This window comes from Pyxicephalus adspersus, chromosome 4, assembly GCF_032062135.1.
Source record: "Pyxicephalus adspersus chromosome 4, UCB_Pads_2.0, whole genome shotgun sequence".
NCBI lineage: Eukaryota > Metazoa > Chordata > Amphibia > Anura > Pyxicephalidae > Pyxicephalus > Pyxicephalus adspersus.
In genome coordinates this window covers 149,580,808-149,598,530 of record NC_092861.1, presented here as the reverse complement: position 1 = coordinate 149,598,530, position 17,723 = coordinate 149,580,808, and the positions used below count along the sequence as shown (strand labels likewise).

The 17,723-nt window shown below is 41.4% G+C and overlaps 1 protein-coding gene across 1 annotated transcript in view; it reads right to left on the bottom strand.

Annotated features, from left to right (window-relative positions):
• The window catches only part of ALK (ALK receptor tyrosine kinase), a 423,979-nt gene that overhangs the window by 58,795 nt on the left and 347,461 nt on the right, over positions 1–17,723 (bottom strand). The window contains exons 7-9 of the mRNA XM_072409969.1: positions 14,965–15,072; positions 13,849–13,949; positions 533–702 (exon numbers count right to left, since the gene is read on the bottom strand). Coding sequence (XP_072266070.1) covers positions 533–702; positions 13,849–13,949; positions 14,965–15,072 — 379 coding nt within the window. The remainder of the gene's footprint in view (positions 1–532; positions 703–13,848; positions 13,950–14,964; positions 15,073–17,723) is intronic.

Genomic DNA, 17,723 nt, shown 5'->3' with positions numbered 1-17,723 from the left:
AACCCATTCTGGGCTTTGGGAGGGAACCCATACTGGGTATTGTGAAGAAACCCATGCTGGCCATTGTAAAGAAACCCATGCTGGGGATAGTGAAGCGGTCCATGCTCAGGACAGAAATATTCACTCTGTAGCAAGTCAACTGGTCTAAAGAACTTCAGTTCACTAGCACACTGGTTTACCTTTTGGAGCAAATCGATAATACTTCCTGGGGTTTGAAAATATTCACTGCAAATTTGTGTTCAGTTTTATTGAATTTCATTAACTTTTATCATTTTTTTAAATATTTGGGTCCTCACCTTTGTATAGGTAAAACTCCTTAGTAATCTGGGCTATATAATTACCCATATAGCCCAGTGGCTGGGGCAGCAGGGCTAGAGAAGGCAATGCCAACTTCTTTATTTCTATCTCCTACATCTGTTCACCTCATTTTTGATTACATTCAGCAAGAATTTTTTTTTTTTTTTTATCTAGGATTGTTCAGTACTTTATTGTTCACTTACTGTACTTGCCAAATCAGCACAGTGGCACTTACCTCTCCATCACATCCTGCAGGGGGAGCACCAAATGCTGCCAGACTCCCAGTCCCTCCCCATTGGTGAAATGCCAGAGGGTTCTGGATTTTGCCCTCCCGGTTTTATTATCATGAAGCCGGACAGATATATCACCAAGCAGGAAACCATCCAAAAGAAAAGACATTCGCAGCTGTAATAAAAACAGAAGGGACAATTATTACAATTTAATAAAATAAAGTGACAGTTTAAATACAGAGCCCACTACTGTTTTTTTTACATTCCTAACTATGTTTTGCTGTCTTAAGTCATGTGAAGCACAGGATCATCTGATGGTGGCCTTGCTCCAGTGAACAGTGCTTACACATTACAGTAATGGGAGCAAAGGATAATGTACCCCCCTTAGGAGGTGGGAGTCCTTAATGCCCTGGCCTCACAGGAAATGGGTCATTCAATCAAGAAGAACAGTAGGAACAGCAGGACAGAGAAGACCTTCTATAGGGTATACTTCTAAAGAGAAATCAAGCTTTGCATCAAAATGTTTTTTTTTTTTTGGAGGCTTTAAGATAAAAACTGCAGCAATAAAACAAAACACCAGCTCAGTAAAACCTGAGCACTGCAGTTTCCCTTTTAATATATTTTTTTATTATATTATAAAGTCCTGAGTCCTGTAATACGTTTAGACAAAAGCCAGAGTCAGAAGTCCTTTTGCTTTTTCCTATTTGTCAGCTTTATCCTTATTACAATATCTGTCGGAAGCCATATTTCCAAAGACACCATGAAAGTGGCACAAAATTGACTGTCCAAATGGAAAGACCGGAGGCAAATTGAAACCTCTAGGTTCCTGCGCACAACGGCCCAGCATCCCGCTCAATAACTAGTTTTCTAGAGAGCTGCGACAGATGCTGATGCAGGAAGAGAAGCAATCTGATTTTGTTAAACTTGACACCAAAATAGCTTCTGCTTATTAGACAGTTTTTTTTTTTCATCCGTGAATTTTCTCTAAGAACAAAAGCCTATTGTGATTGTCTAAAGTGCTGGACAATGCACCTTTTGAAGCGAGAAAATTGAAAAGGTATCTTTATTTCTAGGTGGAAAGCTTGGGGAAAATATATCCTGTACATTTTGACTCACTGGAGTATATTGTTCTGTTTGCCATCCTCTATTCTGGACTAAGTGCACCTGTAGAATTTCAGAGCTGAAATCACTGCTCAACTTCAGGTGGATCAAAAAGAAAAAAAAACTTAAGCTTCAGGTGACTCCACCTAATTTCTAGATGGCTTCATAAACCGCTTCACCTCCAGAATAACCTTCAACTCCTGGGGAACCCACAAGCACCAGAAGAACCTACAAATCCTTCAGCTCCAGAAGAACCCACAAACACATCAGGTGCAGGTTGCTCCAGAAGTCCTTCAGCTCTTGATGGCTCCATTGACCCTTCAGCTTTGGGTGGCTCCAAAACCCCTTCAGCTCCAGAAAACCCAACAAGCCCTTTAACCTCAGGGGAGTCCCCAAGCCCTTTATACTAGGCTGACCAACAAGGCCTTCAGCTCAGAAGTTCTTTAGCTCTTTATGGCTCTACAGATCCTTCTAGATGGCTCCAGAACCCCGTCAGCTCCAGAAAACCCAACAAGCCCCTTTAACCTCAGCGGAATCCCAAAGCCCTTTATACTAGGCTGACCCACAAAGCCTTTAGCTCAGAAGTTCTTCAGCTCTTTATGGCTCCACAGACCCTTCTAGATGGCTCCAGAACCCCTTCAGACAACCCAACAAACTCCTTCTGCATCAGGTAGATCTACAAGCTCTTCAAATCTAGGCTGACCCACAAAGCCTTCAGCTTCAGGTTGCTCCAGAAGTCCTTTAGCTCTTGATTGCCCCATAGACCCTTCAGCTCTAGGTGGCTCCAGAACCTCTTCGGCTTCAGACAGCCCAACAAGTCCTTTTACCTCAGGTGGATGCCCAAATTCCTTTACATTTAGGATGATCCACAAGGCCTTCAGCTCCAAGAGAAGGCAGAAGTCTTTCAGTTCATGCCTCCAAAACTCCTTCTTTACGCAGTTCAGATGCACAGACCCTTAAGCTCCAGGTAAAATAGACTGAACAGGACTTCTCTAAATTCCTAAAACATTCTTTATCTGTTAGAAGTGCCATGAATAAAGCTAGATAGGGCTAAAAGGGTGCCAATATTTAAGCTACCAGCATCAAAGATGACCAGAATACAGTGATTTCAATACAACAGAAAAGGCATTGTCGCCCTTTTAAAGCAATTGCCTATCCAATGGTTGTACTGATAGAACAAATGGATATTAAAACTAATGTCCCGGGGATACAGAGGGACCAGGCTTCCTGGTATGGGCAACACATATGTATTTACAGTTTGATCATCTACTTTAAGCTTTCTTGTATCTCTTGGGGGTTTGATTGGTAAGTATTCTTTGCCAAGTTCTAGCCTCTTCACACTTGCAGTGCCCATGATGATGGTGCACACATTTTTTGCTGCATTTGAAGTATATAATATATCATGTAAGGAGAAGAAGAAGGATCGGAACTGCAGTAAGGTGGGTGAGGACACCATAAAACCCTAAAAATCAAGAGTCATAGTAAGACAATTTTGCTGTTGGAGCTTGAAGTAAATGTGCTTATATTGCATAGATGTACAGAACATACATTCATTGAAAATCAAAGATTTAGGATACCAGGAACTGAACTGGAGGTTTATTTGCCATCTGGCAAGGATGCAAAGATCAGTAGCCAGGCTGAATGGAATTCGACTTTATTGGTCATATAGGCTGCCATATAACTGCTTACCTGGAGCTCAGATCTCAATACCAGGTTACAAAGAAAAATGGATCCCAACAACAACATAAACAACAGTAATAGGACCATAAAAACAAATTAACCCAACAGGCTGGCAGTTGGCGAGTATAATGTAATAAAGTCATGCTTTGATAAATTACTTTAATTCTTAGTAATCCGTTAATGACAATTTGGACACTGCATGTGCAACTCTGCAAGACTTTCTCCATAAATAAAGTCATTTTTGTTCTTTTTATTATTTTTTTACAGGGCGATTAAGATCAGTGAAATTGCCGTAACCTCATTCATTTAGCTGTAAGATTTACCGCTCTTAAAGAGCATATCCATTTTATAAAAGTTCAATTAAAAAAAATGGGGATTTGGGTGTTTGTTGCGTTGTTTGTATTCGGCTAATGGACCGTCCTAAGGTTTAGACATCAGCAAATAATACAGATGTGATTACAAATCAGGATGATGAATGGGGACAGCAGGAAGACCCTCTCCCTTGGATGGGCCCATCCATTATTCACAGACTGCGCCATTATAAACCAAGAAGATACAGAATGCTATTAATTGCTGGAGCAAAAAGGCTTATCTGGTTAAATACACAAGATGTGTACAGTCTGTCTGGAGGATCTGATGGGTGGATATTCATCTTCTTCTAACTCTACGGATAGATAATTCATTAAAAAAGCTGCCAGCCATGAGACCCCTTAATTGACCGTTTGGAGATGGAGTGACAGCTTGGTCTTGAGTTTTATTCTGGGAAGTAATTGTAGCAGCTGCAACACTCAGCAGCTTGAAAAAAAGGCATAATAGTGGTACAGTTAATGAGAACATGTAAGAATCATACTTAAATTCCCTATTGGTCCTGTCACTAATAACCTACCTGTAGATTCACCAAAAATCAGTGACATACATACAGCGTATTCATTCACTAGAGACCAATAAATTTACTAAGAATGCAGCCTATGTGTTACCAATCCTCTTGCATTGTCCCCTTTGCCTGTGAGGCACCCTTCAGTTGTTACGCTTTCAAATGTAAAGCTATCTACATCCATGACACAAGACTTTATGTCATAGACTTTTGCATATATGCACTAACTGGCGCACAGGTGTTCACGAATGAACATGCACATGTGCACACACGTACCAATCACACACCTAGAAACCCTTTTTAAGATTCTCCAGCTCTAGGCTCTTGTTGCTGGATTCTCAATGTGTTACCTGCAACTTTACTCAGCTGTGCGTTGCCAGATTGCCTTTCCAGATGTTTGACCATGACCCTGCTTCTTGTCTTATGTCTTCTCCAAGTCTTCAAAGTGATTCCTAGCAGCTGCCTGCCCTGACCTCAGTCTATGTAGGCCTTCATACTCTCTATCCGCTTGCCCTGGCCTTGGACCATCATGATCATGATACTGGCCAACCTCATACCATCTTGATTGTCATCCTCAACAGCCTCCTACCCTGACCTTGGACCCATATTCACCTTGATCCTCGCTAGCCTCCAGCCCTGACCTTGGACCATCTTACCATGATACTTGCCAGCCACATGCACCATCCTGACTGAAATTCCCACCAGCTGCTTGCCCTAACTTCATTCTTTCTTGATCTGGATTCTAGCAGCTGTCTACACAGACCCAATTTTAGTCTACCCAGTACCTAATTTCTGTCTGTCCAGCTTGGGGCCATGCCCTGGTGTTCCCCTAGCAGCAAATTAGCCCAGTGGCCACTAGGATTACCAGCCCATTACTCCTTGCAGGTTGCTCTGGTGAAGACCGCGAGTCAAGCAGACTCCGAGTCCTGGGTAACCCATTGTTTCCTGTCCTAACACTATCCAAACTTAACCTATGCTTTACGAACAGACTAATGACATCACTGCAACTGCATAGTTTAAAAAAAACTTTTTTATATTTAATGTAACAATTCAGGGTGCATGTCTTTTGCGTAACTCCAGTAGTTCAGAATCACCATACACTGGGTTTATAATGGAAAGCCAAACAGACGACATTCTTTCAATTTGGATATTGGCAAATTAACTGGGCACCATCTTTTATGTATTTGTAGCCTATTTGTCTCTTCACCCATCGTTCCTTCCTCATCGGATCATTGTACACAGCCCTGGCTCATGAATCAGTAGAGGCAATGGTTCCAAAGTAGCAATAACATAAGTTGCAAGTCTTTTTAAAATTAAAACTATTGTGTTTTCTTGGATACAAGAGGGTTCTACGCGTTTCGCTGCCTTGCCCTCCTCCTCAAGAACACCACTTCAGAAATAGCATTAGCATCTCAGGTTAATTTTGAACAGATAATCTTGATTTCTCACGAGCTTTGACTGGCTTAATTATATCAATGACAGCTCCTCTTTAATCTCACCTCCTGCCAGTCAGTTGTAAGAACTTCTTCAATCATAGGGTAGCCCCATTGTTAATTACTGGTGGCGATTAAGCTAAGGGGTCACGAGCCAGTGAGCTGATTTGCTGCACTTCCTCATTTGTCAGTCTGTTAGCAGCAAAATGCCATACAATTAGAGAGAATGACACGCACATTAGGGATAATTAAGGCTCTGCTTAAGCTCAGCAATTACAGGGCAGCATTGAGTGAGAGGAGATAGCCTTGGGCTTATTTACCCTTTCCATGCCACGTTCTGACCTCGCCTGTCCACCCTGACCGCTAGTTTAATCGGGCGTCTTAGTGACTGGTTGACAGAACGTAATCTTATTTCTCTGCACGGCTCTGTTCAATGCTCCTTTGTGGGGAGTCAAGCAACTGAAGAGTGAAAAATGTTTTCTCCATCAACCATCAATTTCTACATTTTACAAAACATGTCTATTACAAAGAAATAAAAAAAAGCATTAGTTATAGAGGATAAAGGTGTTAAGTAGAATAACTCATCTTCTGCTAGCATGCTGCACTAAAGGACTCTTTCTTTTGCAAGAAGATCAAAAGTCACCCCCCCCCCCCCTACTTTCAGCAAGGAGCAGAGCTATCTTTCAGCATTGTTCAGACTTTTGCAGAGAGACCACCGCTTCCCCAGAGAGAGCAAGGGCCTTTCTCTGCAGGTTGCTGGCTGAGGATTATTCGTGGCCAAAGTGCATTGTTGCATGTACTGTTGTAAGAACAAGCCACAAGGGAAAAAATATGGCCTTGTCTGACATGCAGACTCCGAAGAATTAAATGCCAACTCCCCTTTTCATTTGCCCTGCATATGTCTATTAATTAGAGCAATCACAGCTTTGTTAAGCGAAATGAATTGAATATTCTCTTCTCCTTTAGTAAATCAGGAGTGCTGCAATAAAGGCAAAAGAAAGTATCTGCACTCGGAAGTATTTAATGGAATGATGAATTTGTTCTTCATGTGCACAACACACATCTCCCTTTCTAACATATTAGGAAGCTCCTACATTAGGGAGTTTGGGGAAGCTGGTGCAATTTCAACAGCAGCATTTCTCTGCAAAGACTACTATGACAGGTACTCTTCATTTAAGGTAATGCCTACTATTTACTACTGAACTTCAACAACACAGCACAATGCATTTGTATCTGTACTGCTGTAAAGTGGCAGGCATATGCTTTTCCTAATTAAACGTTAATTACACTCAGCAGTACCCATATGGTTCATCGAGGCCCTGAAAATGTAAACATGCCGTGGCAATAAATAAAAGTCACAATCAACAGATTCAGTAAAGCCGCACAATGCATAATATAATGCGCATACACAGAAGTCAGATTAGTGGTAAGTGGCTTCTGATTGGTCGTTATGATGCGCTACATTCTGCCCTGTGCTATTGCTTTATAAAAGATCTGTGTATGAAATAATGAAACTGATATAATAACTGACTTTTATTTATTGATACGACAATTCTAATGTTTGTCCCCTTCAATATTCTCTCCATTCACAATGAAGCACCGATGTCGTCTTGTTTCACACTGGTGGAAGGTTTCGAGCAGATCAGTTTCTGATGTTTTTTTCCTTCCTGCATCCATTGACACAAAGCGTGTTCCTTTAATCACCGATTTAAATTTAGGAAACAGAAAAGAGTGCCAAGGTGCCAAATCCGGTGAATATGGAGGATGTTCCAGCGTAGTAATGTGTTTGTCGGTCACAGAAAGTGCTGTGTGAGAAGGAGCATTGTCCTGATGAAGAATGAAACCATTTCCCACATTTCTGCTGTCTTTTCCTGACTCTTTCTCTCAGCTTTGTCTTCCTTATAATAATGTTGGGTCACTGTTGTGTCTTCTGGAACCCATTCTGCCAAAATGTCGCCTTCATGTCACAAAACACAATGACATGGCTGTGAATTTGGACTTTTTTGGTTCTTGGTGATGAAGGTGTTTCCAGTGACTGTGGTTTGGTTTCAGGATCATACTGGAAGATCCGGGTTTCGGCACCAAGTGATGACTTTATGGAAAAGGTTCGGCTCCAACTCAAGTTGCTGCAGAATGTCAGCGCAAATTTCCTTCTCGCTCTCTTTTTGCTCTGGTGTAAAGTTTTACTAAGAATATCCAATTGACGCGTTGCTCACCTTTTATACTTCTCACAATTTCAGCCCATGAGGGGAAACACAACGGCATTAAACGGTGACTGACAACCAACTAAATGGCAGAGATGGGTGGCGTTTGTCCTGCATGTTTGGAGAAGTTTACACATTCATGGCAAGCGATCAGAATCATCTCACTGCTATGTGATAGAGATAGAAACACATCTCATTATTCCATAGCCAGACCTCGTATAGTACCTTTTCGAATAGGAGAGGAGATGCAAAGGGTTATCTCCCCAGCAGGAAACAAATAGGAAATCCACCTGAAGAGGTTTTTATGTCTTCCTACTCTATTAAAAGCCTAATATAAAAAAAGGTTTTGCATGAAAAATACAGTATGCATAGTATATTACTCAGCCTACCCCATGCTGATTTTTACCATGTCCTGCTTCAAGTCATTTCAGTTCCAAAAATGTAGCACTAAAATCTGTTCTGCCATAAAAATCCTTTTTAGCTTTAGCTACAACCATATATCTGGTATATTAAGCACCTTTTTATAATACCTAACATTGAGTGAGTACATTCTAATGCAAGCTATGTTTTCCAAAGCACTTTGAAAAGTCTAACCATTTATTACTGCCACCAAATATTTGCTGCTTTCTTACTATCAAATGCTTGTTGTGGCATTTATAAAGCACTTTCTCTGGCTGTATTCACCCATGTGTTTATCGGAGACATTTTTGCTGCCTTTCAGTCAACATTTTGATTTTCCATTCTTTGTGGTTTCATTAGAAGTGGCCTTTTTAATATACATTAAATGTTGCATTTAACATCAGTGATGTTTTTAAATATTTTCCATTTTCCATTGTCCTAACACCATTTGGCCATTGATTTTTGGCACTGGAAAGATGATTTTACCAACAACCCTCCAATGACCACTTTTTGAGGGTCTGTACAGTTCATGCCATTATGTCATCTATCAGCACAAGGGGCACCCATAGTCCATGTACTTTACTTCAAACCGACCCACTAATCACCGGTGGTGTTAAAAAAAGATAAGCACTTAATTTGTACAGTCCTGCATTGAACAATGGAAGTCCACCAACATTAAATGACTGAAAGTTTGTGGATATCTATCCATGGAGTCCACTCTTTATAGCCAAGGAGCACTAACAAACCATTAAATTAGACTGATTTTATGTAAAGGGAACTGGAATCAGTATACAATGGAAGACTTCTTCATGTTGCAGCATGACTGTGCCCCTGTGTACAAAGCCCGTCACAAAAATTCATGATTTGGTGAGTCACTTGTAATAAAACTCAGGCAAAGAGCCCAGAGCCCAACCCTACAGAACACATTTGGGATGAAGAAGACTTTCTGTTGCAGCATGACTGTGCCCCTGTATACAAAGCCAGTTCCAAAAATACTCACCGTCATAAAACCCAAATGTCCTGTCAAGAGCTGAACCCTATGGAACACATTTGGGATGAATTGGAGTGCTGATCATAAGCATGACTGTGCCCCCGTGGGCAAAGCTAAGGTCCAAAGCCAGTTCCACAAATACATAATTTGGTGATTTCACTGTTGTAAACCAGGGCAAAGAGCCCAGACCTCAACCCTACAAAACCCCTTTGGGATTGATTGGAATGCGGATTACAAACCTGGTCTTCTGACTTTACAAATAATCCCTTGGACAAATGGGGGCAAAATCCAAAATCTTGAGGAAAGCCTTGACAGAAGAGTAGAGGCCGTTATCGCCACAAATGAGTAGCGTGGGGGGAATACTACTTTCTGTTGCAGCATGAATGTGCCCTGTGGACAAAGCTAGTTCCAAAAATTTTTGATTTGATGAGTTAACTGTCATAAAGCTCAATCAAAGAGTCCAGAACTCAACCCTATGGAACCCCTTTGGAAAGAATTGGAGTGCTGATTACAAGCCAGGTCTTCTGACCTTAGAAATGATCCATTGACTAAATGGGCACAAATTACAAAATCTTGAGGAAAGCCTTGCTAAAAGAGTGCAGTCCACTATTATTATTATTGTTGGTATTATTATTATTCAGTACTAATATAGCGCCGACATGTTACACAGCACTTTACAAAGTCCACTGTCAAATCATCAGCTGTCCCTCAAAGGAGCTCACAATATAATATCCCTACCATAGTGATATGTCTTTAATACAGTCTAATGTCAGTTTTTTGGGGACGCCAATTAACCTAAGTGCATGTTTTTGGAATGTGGGAGGAAACCAGAGTACCCAGAGGAAACCCACGCAAACACAGGGGACAACCTGCAAACACCATGCAGATAGTGTCCTGGCCGAGATTCAAATCTGGAACCCTGCAAAGGCTAGAGTGCCAATCACTGACCCACCGTGCTGCCACAATTAAGAAGGATGAGGGGAAGACCCCTTTCTATTACAGCACAACTGCACACCCCTGTACAAAGCCAGCTCCAAAAGTTCATGATTTGATGGGGTCACTGTCAAAAACTCAAATGTCTGACAAAGAGCTCAACACTTTCCTTTTTTTGGATGAATTGAAGTACTGATTACAAGCCAAGTCTTTGACCTCACAAATGTTCCCTTGGCAAAATAGGGACAAAGGCCAAAATCTTCAGAAAAGCCTTGATAAAAGAGTGGAGGCCATTATCACCACAAATGAGAAGGATGGGGGGAAGACTCCTTCCTGTTGATGCATGACTGTGCCTCTGTGGGCAAAGCCAAGTTCCGATTCCAGTTCCTCAAATACATGATTTGCTGAGTTCACTGTGGTAAAACTCGGGCAAAGAGCCCAGATCTCGACCCTTACGGAACCCCTTTGGGATTAATTGGAATGCTGATTACAAACTATGTCTTCGGACCTTAAAAATAAATCCTTGGCTAAATAGGGACAAACTTCTAAATCTTGAGGAAAATCTTTCCATACCAAGCCAGACCATATCGCCACAAATAGCAGAGGTGCGGGCAACTCCAAATGAATGGCCATGGTTGTATAATGGGATGTCCTACAAGCTTATATATATGTGATGGTCAGATGACCACAAACAGTTGGCCATATAGTGTACCCCATTTAATTCTTTGAAGGAGAGATATTTGTAGAATGAAAAAATTCTAAAAAGTTTAAAAGCTAGACAAACGCTAGTAGCATAAACTTTTTAAAACTTTTTCATTCTACAAATTTTTCTCCTTAAAAGAATTTAATGGATGATTAATACACCCTCACATCCGCTCAAGCTGAAGGAGTACAAATGTATCACAATAATTACCAAAATGTTAACTCTGGCATATGAACAATTGTCTGTGATTCAAGAGAGAGATCTTTCCACCCTGACATTTTATGTAGAAAAAAAAAGATCTGTTTTTCCATTCTCCTCTTTTATCTAATTTTATTATTATACTAATAGAATGCCATTTATCTTAATTTAAGCAGCGTTAATCCTTTGCACAAACAAAGATAATGTTGTTACAATCTTATCTCACTTCATCTTGCCATCTCATTGATTGTCCATCCACACAGTTATTAAAGGACAAGTTAACCCACCCTAAAGTTACTGAAATAAAACTGCTTATAAAAGTGCCTCCTGCAAAGAGGATAATGAATTCTCCCTTCTCCTGCAGCCTGTGCCATTTTATGCCACTGAAATAAGAAATCACTGCCCAATCCTACTTTGGAGACCAACACATTAAAGACCGTCGCTCTCCAGGTTCCACAGCTGTGTTGAATTTTTTCTTCTGCTGACTTCCATGTCCTTTCCCATTCATGTAGAGCAGCCATTCTCAATCAGGGTTCCTTTAGATGCTGCTGGGGGTTCCTCATGCTCTGGCGGACTGATCTCCCATTTGATGATGCCTGCATAGTTCTGGTGACCAACACCACTTGGTAGAGCCAACTGCACAACTAATGATCTTTTCAGATGCCTATAAAGGTGGTCTTTTAGACACCACTACTCTTTCCAATGGCCACCAATTTAAGAGGCTTTTTTCCCCAAATGACCCCCAATAAAGTTTTTAGCAGGGGTTCCTTCTGACCTGTAGATTATTTCAAGGGTTCTTCAGGGGTAAAAAAGTTGAGAGGCTGTGCTATGCATAAAAGGTCAGCTGTGTCCCAATGACTTGTCTACTAGAGGAGCAATTACGACTAGTTTTGATGGCACCTGTTGAGTCCTGTTATTGGTTGGTCTGTTGCTCCCATTATTCCCAGTTCCGGTGATACAATATTGGCGCCCATTTAAAGCTTCATCATGAGCGGATGAATCTCTTGCTTGGCTATCAAAAAGCAGGACCTTGATGACCTGCCCAATACCCAACCTTTACTAGCAGAATGAAGAGCAAACTCTCACCTTGAAAATTGGTGAAGTCCGCTTAAGGCTCAGCTCATATGTGATCTAAAGTCTGATGTCTATGAGCTATGTGCACCCGATGCCAACAACCCAAGAACAACCAATCTTATGGGAATACCTAATTATTCTCTATTGGTTTTCCAAAATTATCACTAATGTTACCCAGTGATGAAGATGGGCACAGCTGTGGATGCACAGCTCAGCATTTGTACCGGGGAATACCGAACAATCCCGGGTTCCCTTGCACATCCTGGGAATGAAGTAACTCCTGCACCTGCATGGGAGCTACTTCATCCCAGCATGGCCAATCAAGATGGCCAAAGATCCTTTTCTGGAAGAGTGAAGAATGTGGAGATGGCAATGCCCTGTGATGGAACAGGGACAGCGGAGTAATTGCAGGTTTAGTTCTGCTTTATATATTTCAGGAACCACAATGGGAAATTCTCTTTAAGCTCCCTCCACCAACCATCCCGTTCCAGCCCTTTTTACCGCTAACCGCTGCATCAAGTTACTGGCACACACAGAAATTAGAACCGTGTTGTTCTCTCATCCGCCAATATTTACATTACACAATCCCGAAGGGACAGGTAAAAGTATTGTGTTAGCTGTATCAGTTTAATTACAGGTACACAGAAAAAGCTGATGAATCAACGAGGGCAGCTGGAGTAAGTATTTTTACGGGAATGGATTCACAGCGTATTTTAGATCTTTTCATCTGAAACAAAAGGGGCCCCTGGGGGTGAAATTTAATTATTAAAGCTCTTTTTTTTTTTATATGTGTAAAATCTTGTTGCGGCATTTTTCTATACAACCAGTTGTACTTTATATATTATTCATGGCTGCCGCTACCTGTGGTTTATTTCTAGAGCAAATTACTGCTGTACGAGTGTTGTCACTTTTATTTAAAGATAGCAAGAACGGGCAAAGAGTGGAAAATAAAAGACAGCGCATTTTTTTAAGCTGAACTCCAGGCGGATATAAAAATGCAGTAATTAATGCGATTATGTGTTCATGAAACCTTAATGCAGCAAATAAATTTGGCCCCTTCCGGTACATAAGAATGGCAGAAGCAGAACAGTAAGGGCAACAGGGTAGCTGCTACCAAGGCTACAGCCGAGGGGTAGGATTTTAGGTCCCCTTCTTTGACTTGACCCCCCCCCACCTGTACCCAGAGGGGCTGCTTTGCCAGTAGGGATGTCAATACCAGGCATGTTTTTGGTAAAAGGAAGGGGAGCGTTCAGTCAGGTGTATTGGATGGGTATTGGATGACAAGGAAAGTGATTGAAGAGTGTGAGAGCAGAGGGATTGCTTGGATGTATTTTTGTGCATGTGTCTCTTTTAATGACCAATCACAGGTAGAGGCGGGGCTGTGACCTACGTAAATTGTTTACCTGCAGCAGAAACAAGTCAGGTCACCAACTTGGCCGTGATATCTGAAAGTGCTGTGAAAATTTTAGGACCAGGATCATTCTAGACCCATCAAAGCCATTTATTGGCCTCGGGAAGGAGAATCATAACAGTAAGGGAAAGAGGGCAGCACTTACCAGGGCAACACCAGAAACGGTAGATACCCTCCTTCGATTTAAGCACCTTTAGAGGTTGCTTCTCCGGTAGTTATGTGATTTGATTGATCTACTAAAGTTCTGTTTCTATATAATAAAGTTTGTGTTGGGTGGTCGGACCCTTTATGTGCTACTTCTCCAACACTTTGTCACTTACCTCGCAGGTGGCATTCTTCAGGGGCGATGGATACAGCACGTTGGTCATTACTGAACTCTGCAATACCGGAGAGTTTCTGGTGTTCAGGATGAGTACAGAATCTGCAGGACAGAGAGAAGAGAACAGAAATCATGTCATACTGATTATATCCAGAACCTACAATGCTCATAAATTCAGAATTCCCTCAGATTGTCCTTTGGATTCAGCCAAAAAAGCAAAAAAAATTGCAAAAGTGAAAATGTCCTTCAAATAAAAATAAATATTTTCCCGTCTGTGTCGGAATTGCAGATTTCTCAAACTTTATTACTGCCTAAACCATTAGCAGCAGGACTGAGGGGTTACCAGAAATGGACCTCGGATATCAGTTATAGCTTGACAGGAGTTCTAACACCACCCCGTTAAAATCTTTTTGTTTTTGACTTGACCTAACTTTATTCTTCCATCAATATGACATTTTAAAATAAAATCTGTTTTTTTATTCCATATCATATTATAGACCCAGGGATGACACCATGGGGCCTTGGTGCTTCTCTAATAAATGCAGCCAGATCATCAGTGCTGGAAGGGATCAGAGGGCTGCTGTACATGGCTTCCTAAATACATCACCCCACATTGCAGGAGCACTGCATCAGAATGCTTTGATCGGTGGGAATCTGAAGAAGTAGGTGGTCCTAGGCTGGCTGCATCTGCATACGGACCACCCCAGGTAATGCCCACATGCAGGGCTGAGGATCGATAATCGAAATTAAATGAAAGGAATGGGTTCAGGGATAGTCAGGCTGGGGAGGGGGGCTAGATGATGCTAAAAGTCCCCCAGCCAGAAAATGAGGCTGGTTCTGAGTGGATTGATGCAGGTTCTAATGCACATTATGAGAAGCTCACAGTGTGCAATGAAAGCAGAGAAAGCGATTTCAATCAAGTAAAGAAGCAGGTACAATTGTGCAAGACGGAAAGGCAGATTGGAGGGTAGATTAACTGAAGCGGAGGCTGGAGGGTAGATTAATTGAAGGGGAGACAGGAGGTCAGGTTTAATGAAGGGTAGGTAACAAATCTGAAGAACCCCCTGTCCTGCCTATACAACTCCCTACAAAGCAATACATGTAGTCGATGCATTACCCTCGGAGTCCTGCAGATTCCCGATCCGCCATAGTGATGAGTGAGGGTCCAGCGTCCACCCACAGTTGCCATCCTCAAACATACAGTAAAATCCCGGAGGTAAATTTCCTGCAGGGAGAGAATAGAATGCAAATCTTAGAACTGTATGAACTAAATGCTAAAATCTCTAGCAGATAAAACATCTCCCTATGTGTCTTTCTGGAGTGGAGTTTTAACCTTATAATAAGATAAACAGCGTGCAATATTGAAGCTTTTTTTTTCTTTTACTATCATTTTCTAAGGAATATATAAAATATAAAGAGATGTGAGCATAAGCAAGATCTACATACATAAAATATTTATCACCATAGAAATAATGTGACGTAGCATGAAAGTGGAGCCCATTTATTAGATTTGCTTGTCCTGTTCTAAGAAATAAAAGTAAAAGGCGTTTTTACTACAGTGACGAATCTCTGCTGACAGAACAAAGAGGACCATTCACGGGAGGTCACTACTTCCCCCCTTTCCTTTACACTGAAACACCTATGGGTTACATGGTGGTGGTGGGGAGAGGAACAGTTTGCATGAAAGTTAATATAAAGAGAAAAGCAAATTAGCAGAACTCCAACCCTTCCCCAGCATTTCCCCCCATGTTTCATACTCTCATGCTAACATGTGGAAATCTATATTTTCCTAAATAGAAACCCTGCAGAATCCAATGATAATTTATTCTTCTTTTATGACTCATAATTTATGCTGCTTTGTCATCTATTTGCAGCAATGAATTTTAGTGCACACAAAGACAACATAATGTCAGTTTTTGCAAAATGTAAAAGCTGAGATTGCATTGCATTGAGTAAAAGTATTCTAAATGTCTCAAGCTTAGAAGTCAATGGATAACATTGTAAAATTCTTTACAGCACAGTAAGAGTTACCCCTAAATATTGCCCTTTGAATTATTGCTCTCACTCCTGCATGTGCTGCAATACCCAATATTTCCCCTTTACTGTACTAAAAGGTTTGTATATTCTAATCTTACATACGGGTAAGAGTCCTTTCATTTTTTTTCAATTAAATTATTTTTTTAACTTCAATTTTTTTTTTAAGATCTTAACCCCAGGGGTCCTCCTGCTGCAAAGAGACCAGGAGTCATCAAAATGGGGGGAACAAGCATGTTGCATCCTGTTCATACTAAGCTCAATGCCAATAGTGAGGCCCCATAAATGAGGAACTGCACCTCATATTACAACCTGGGGTTTGTTTTAGGGGCCGGTTAAAACTCATTTTCCCCTTTTCCTTCCATGCAGAATTATTTGGGCCTGATGTGCACTAACACAGGGACACATAACTGCTGCTCCTACTTTTCCTGGCCACCAAGGTTCCAATAAATAAAATAAATTTGACACAACAATGTGTACAGCTTTAAAACATTCCAAACATGTTATTCGAAGAATTTCTGTATTGACTTGAATTGTGTTTCCCTCAGCTGTCCCTCGGTGCTGCACAATAGATTTGAATGCACTTTTGTTGAAACATTAATGAAAACTTTGAATGAAAGTCAGCACATTACAGTGTTACAATCTGCCTATTGGTAGGTGATGGGGGACCACCCACTCGCAGAATCGTGCACCTGGTCTTTGTCAGAGCAGATGGTGATGGGTCAGTAATCCTAGTGTCTACATGTGCCACCAGGTCATGGCCCCCAAGGCCATCCCATCAGAGGGTGGACCAGCAGAAGTTGACTTCTTTATGGAGACAGCCAGAGTGTCAGATGTGATCCTGAAATGCACCACAGGCAGCGTCAGTATACTGATGGAAGGTCAGGGTAGGCAGCTGACAAGTTGACGTTGGTTACGGCATAGAAGGTCAGGGTACAGATTGGGCTCACACTAGGAGGAGTAGCTGGTGCAAAGTCACAACACCAAGCAATTGCACAGCAAAGGCCAATGTAGCCTAAAGTTGTCCCTGCCTCCTAAGTCATTTACTCGGCACACAGGGAGTGCAGATGGTGCCGAGCACAGTGGGGACTGGTGTGGGACCAGGAGAAACGTGCTGCCGGGAGCCCCCTTAGGACCCTTCCAGTAATGTGAAAGGAATAGTGACAATTGACTTGGGACAAAAACCTATTGTTGTTTAATATATTGGAATACTATTGGCCTAAAATCAATGCAATCAAACTGCTTGCTGGCTTGAGGGTAGATTGACTCTTGCAGCACATATTTTCCCAGCTTTTCAGAAAACACCTGGTGAACATTAAAAGAAGGAATTATACAAAAGATTTCTATTGCCGTGTTCAGGCTGCTGATTTGGTGGGCTGTGGGCCATCTAATCAGCCTGAATATTGGTTTACTTTGTGAATGGTGCTAGGGGATGGTAGTGCCCCTAAAATCCAATGGCCAGTTTGCACAGTGCCCAGGGGTACTAAGTAACTAACTAGTTAGGTAAAGCTTCTTACATTGTAACAAGTCGGGAATTTATTCATGCATCCTAGTAAAGTTTCACTTTAAAGTTTCCGAGGTGTCCTCACACACGGCTCAACACAACGCAAGGACAGAAAAAGGCTTTTACTTCTTATTTTCTGGTAAATTTTCCTAATGTCAGAACCGCATTAGGCCGAAGATAATAGATAAAAACATAATGCGGCACAGAAGGAGACAAACAGTGTTATTGGGCTGGATTTAGCCGGTGTGTTTACAAAAATCGCTTTAATGCTCACACATTATGCCGTCTCTGCAGTAGAATTTATTTTACAAAACGACAGGCAAAAAAAAAATGTCACT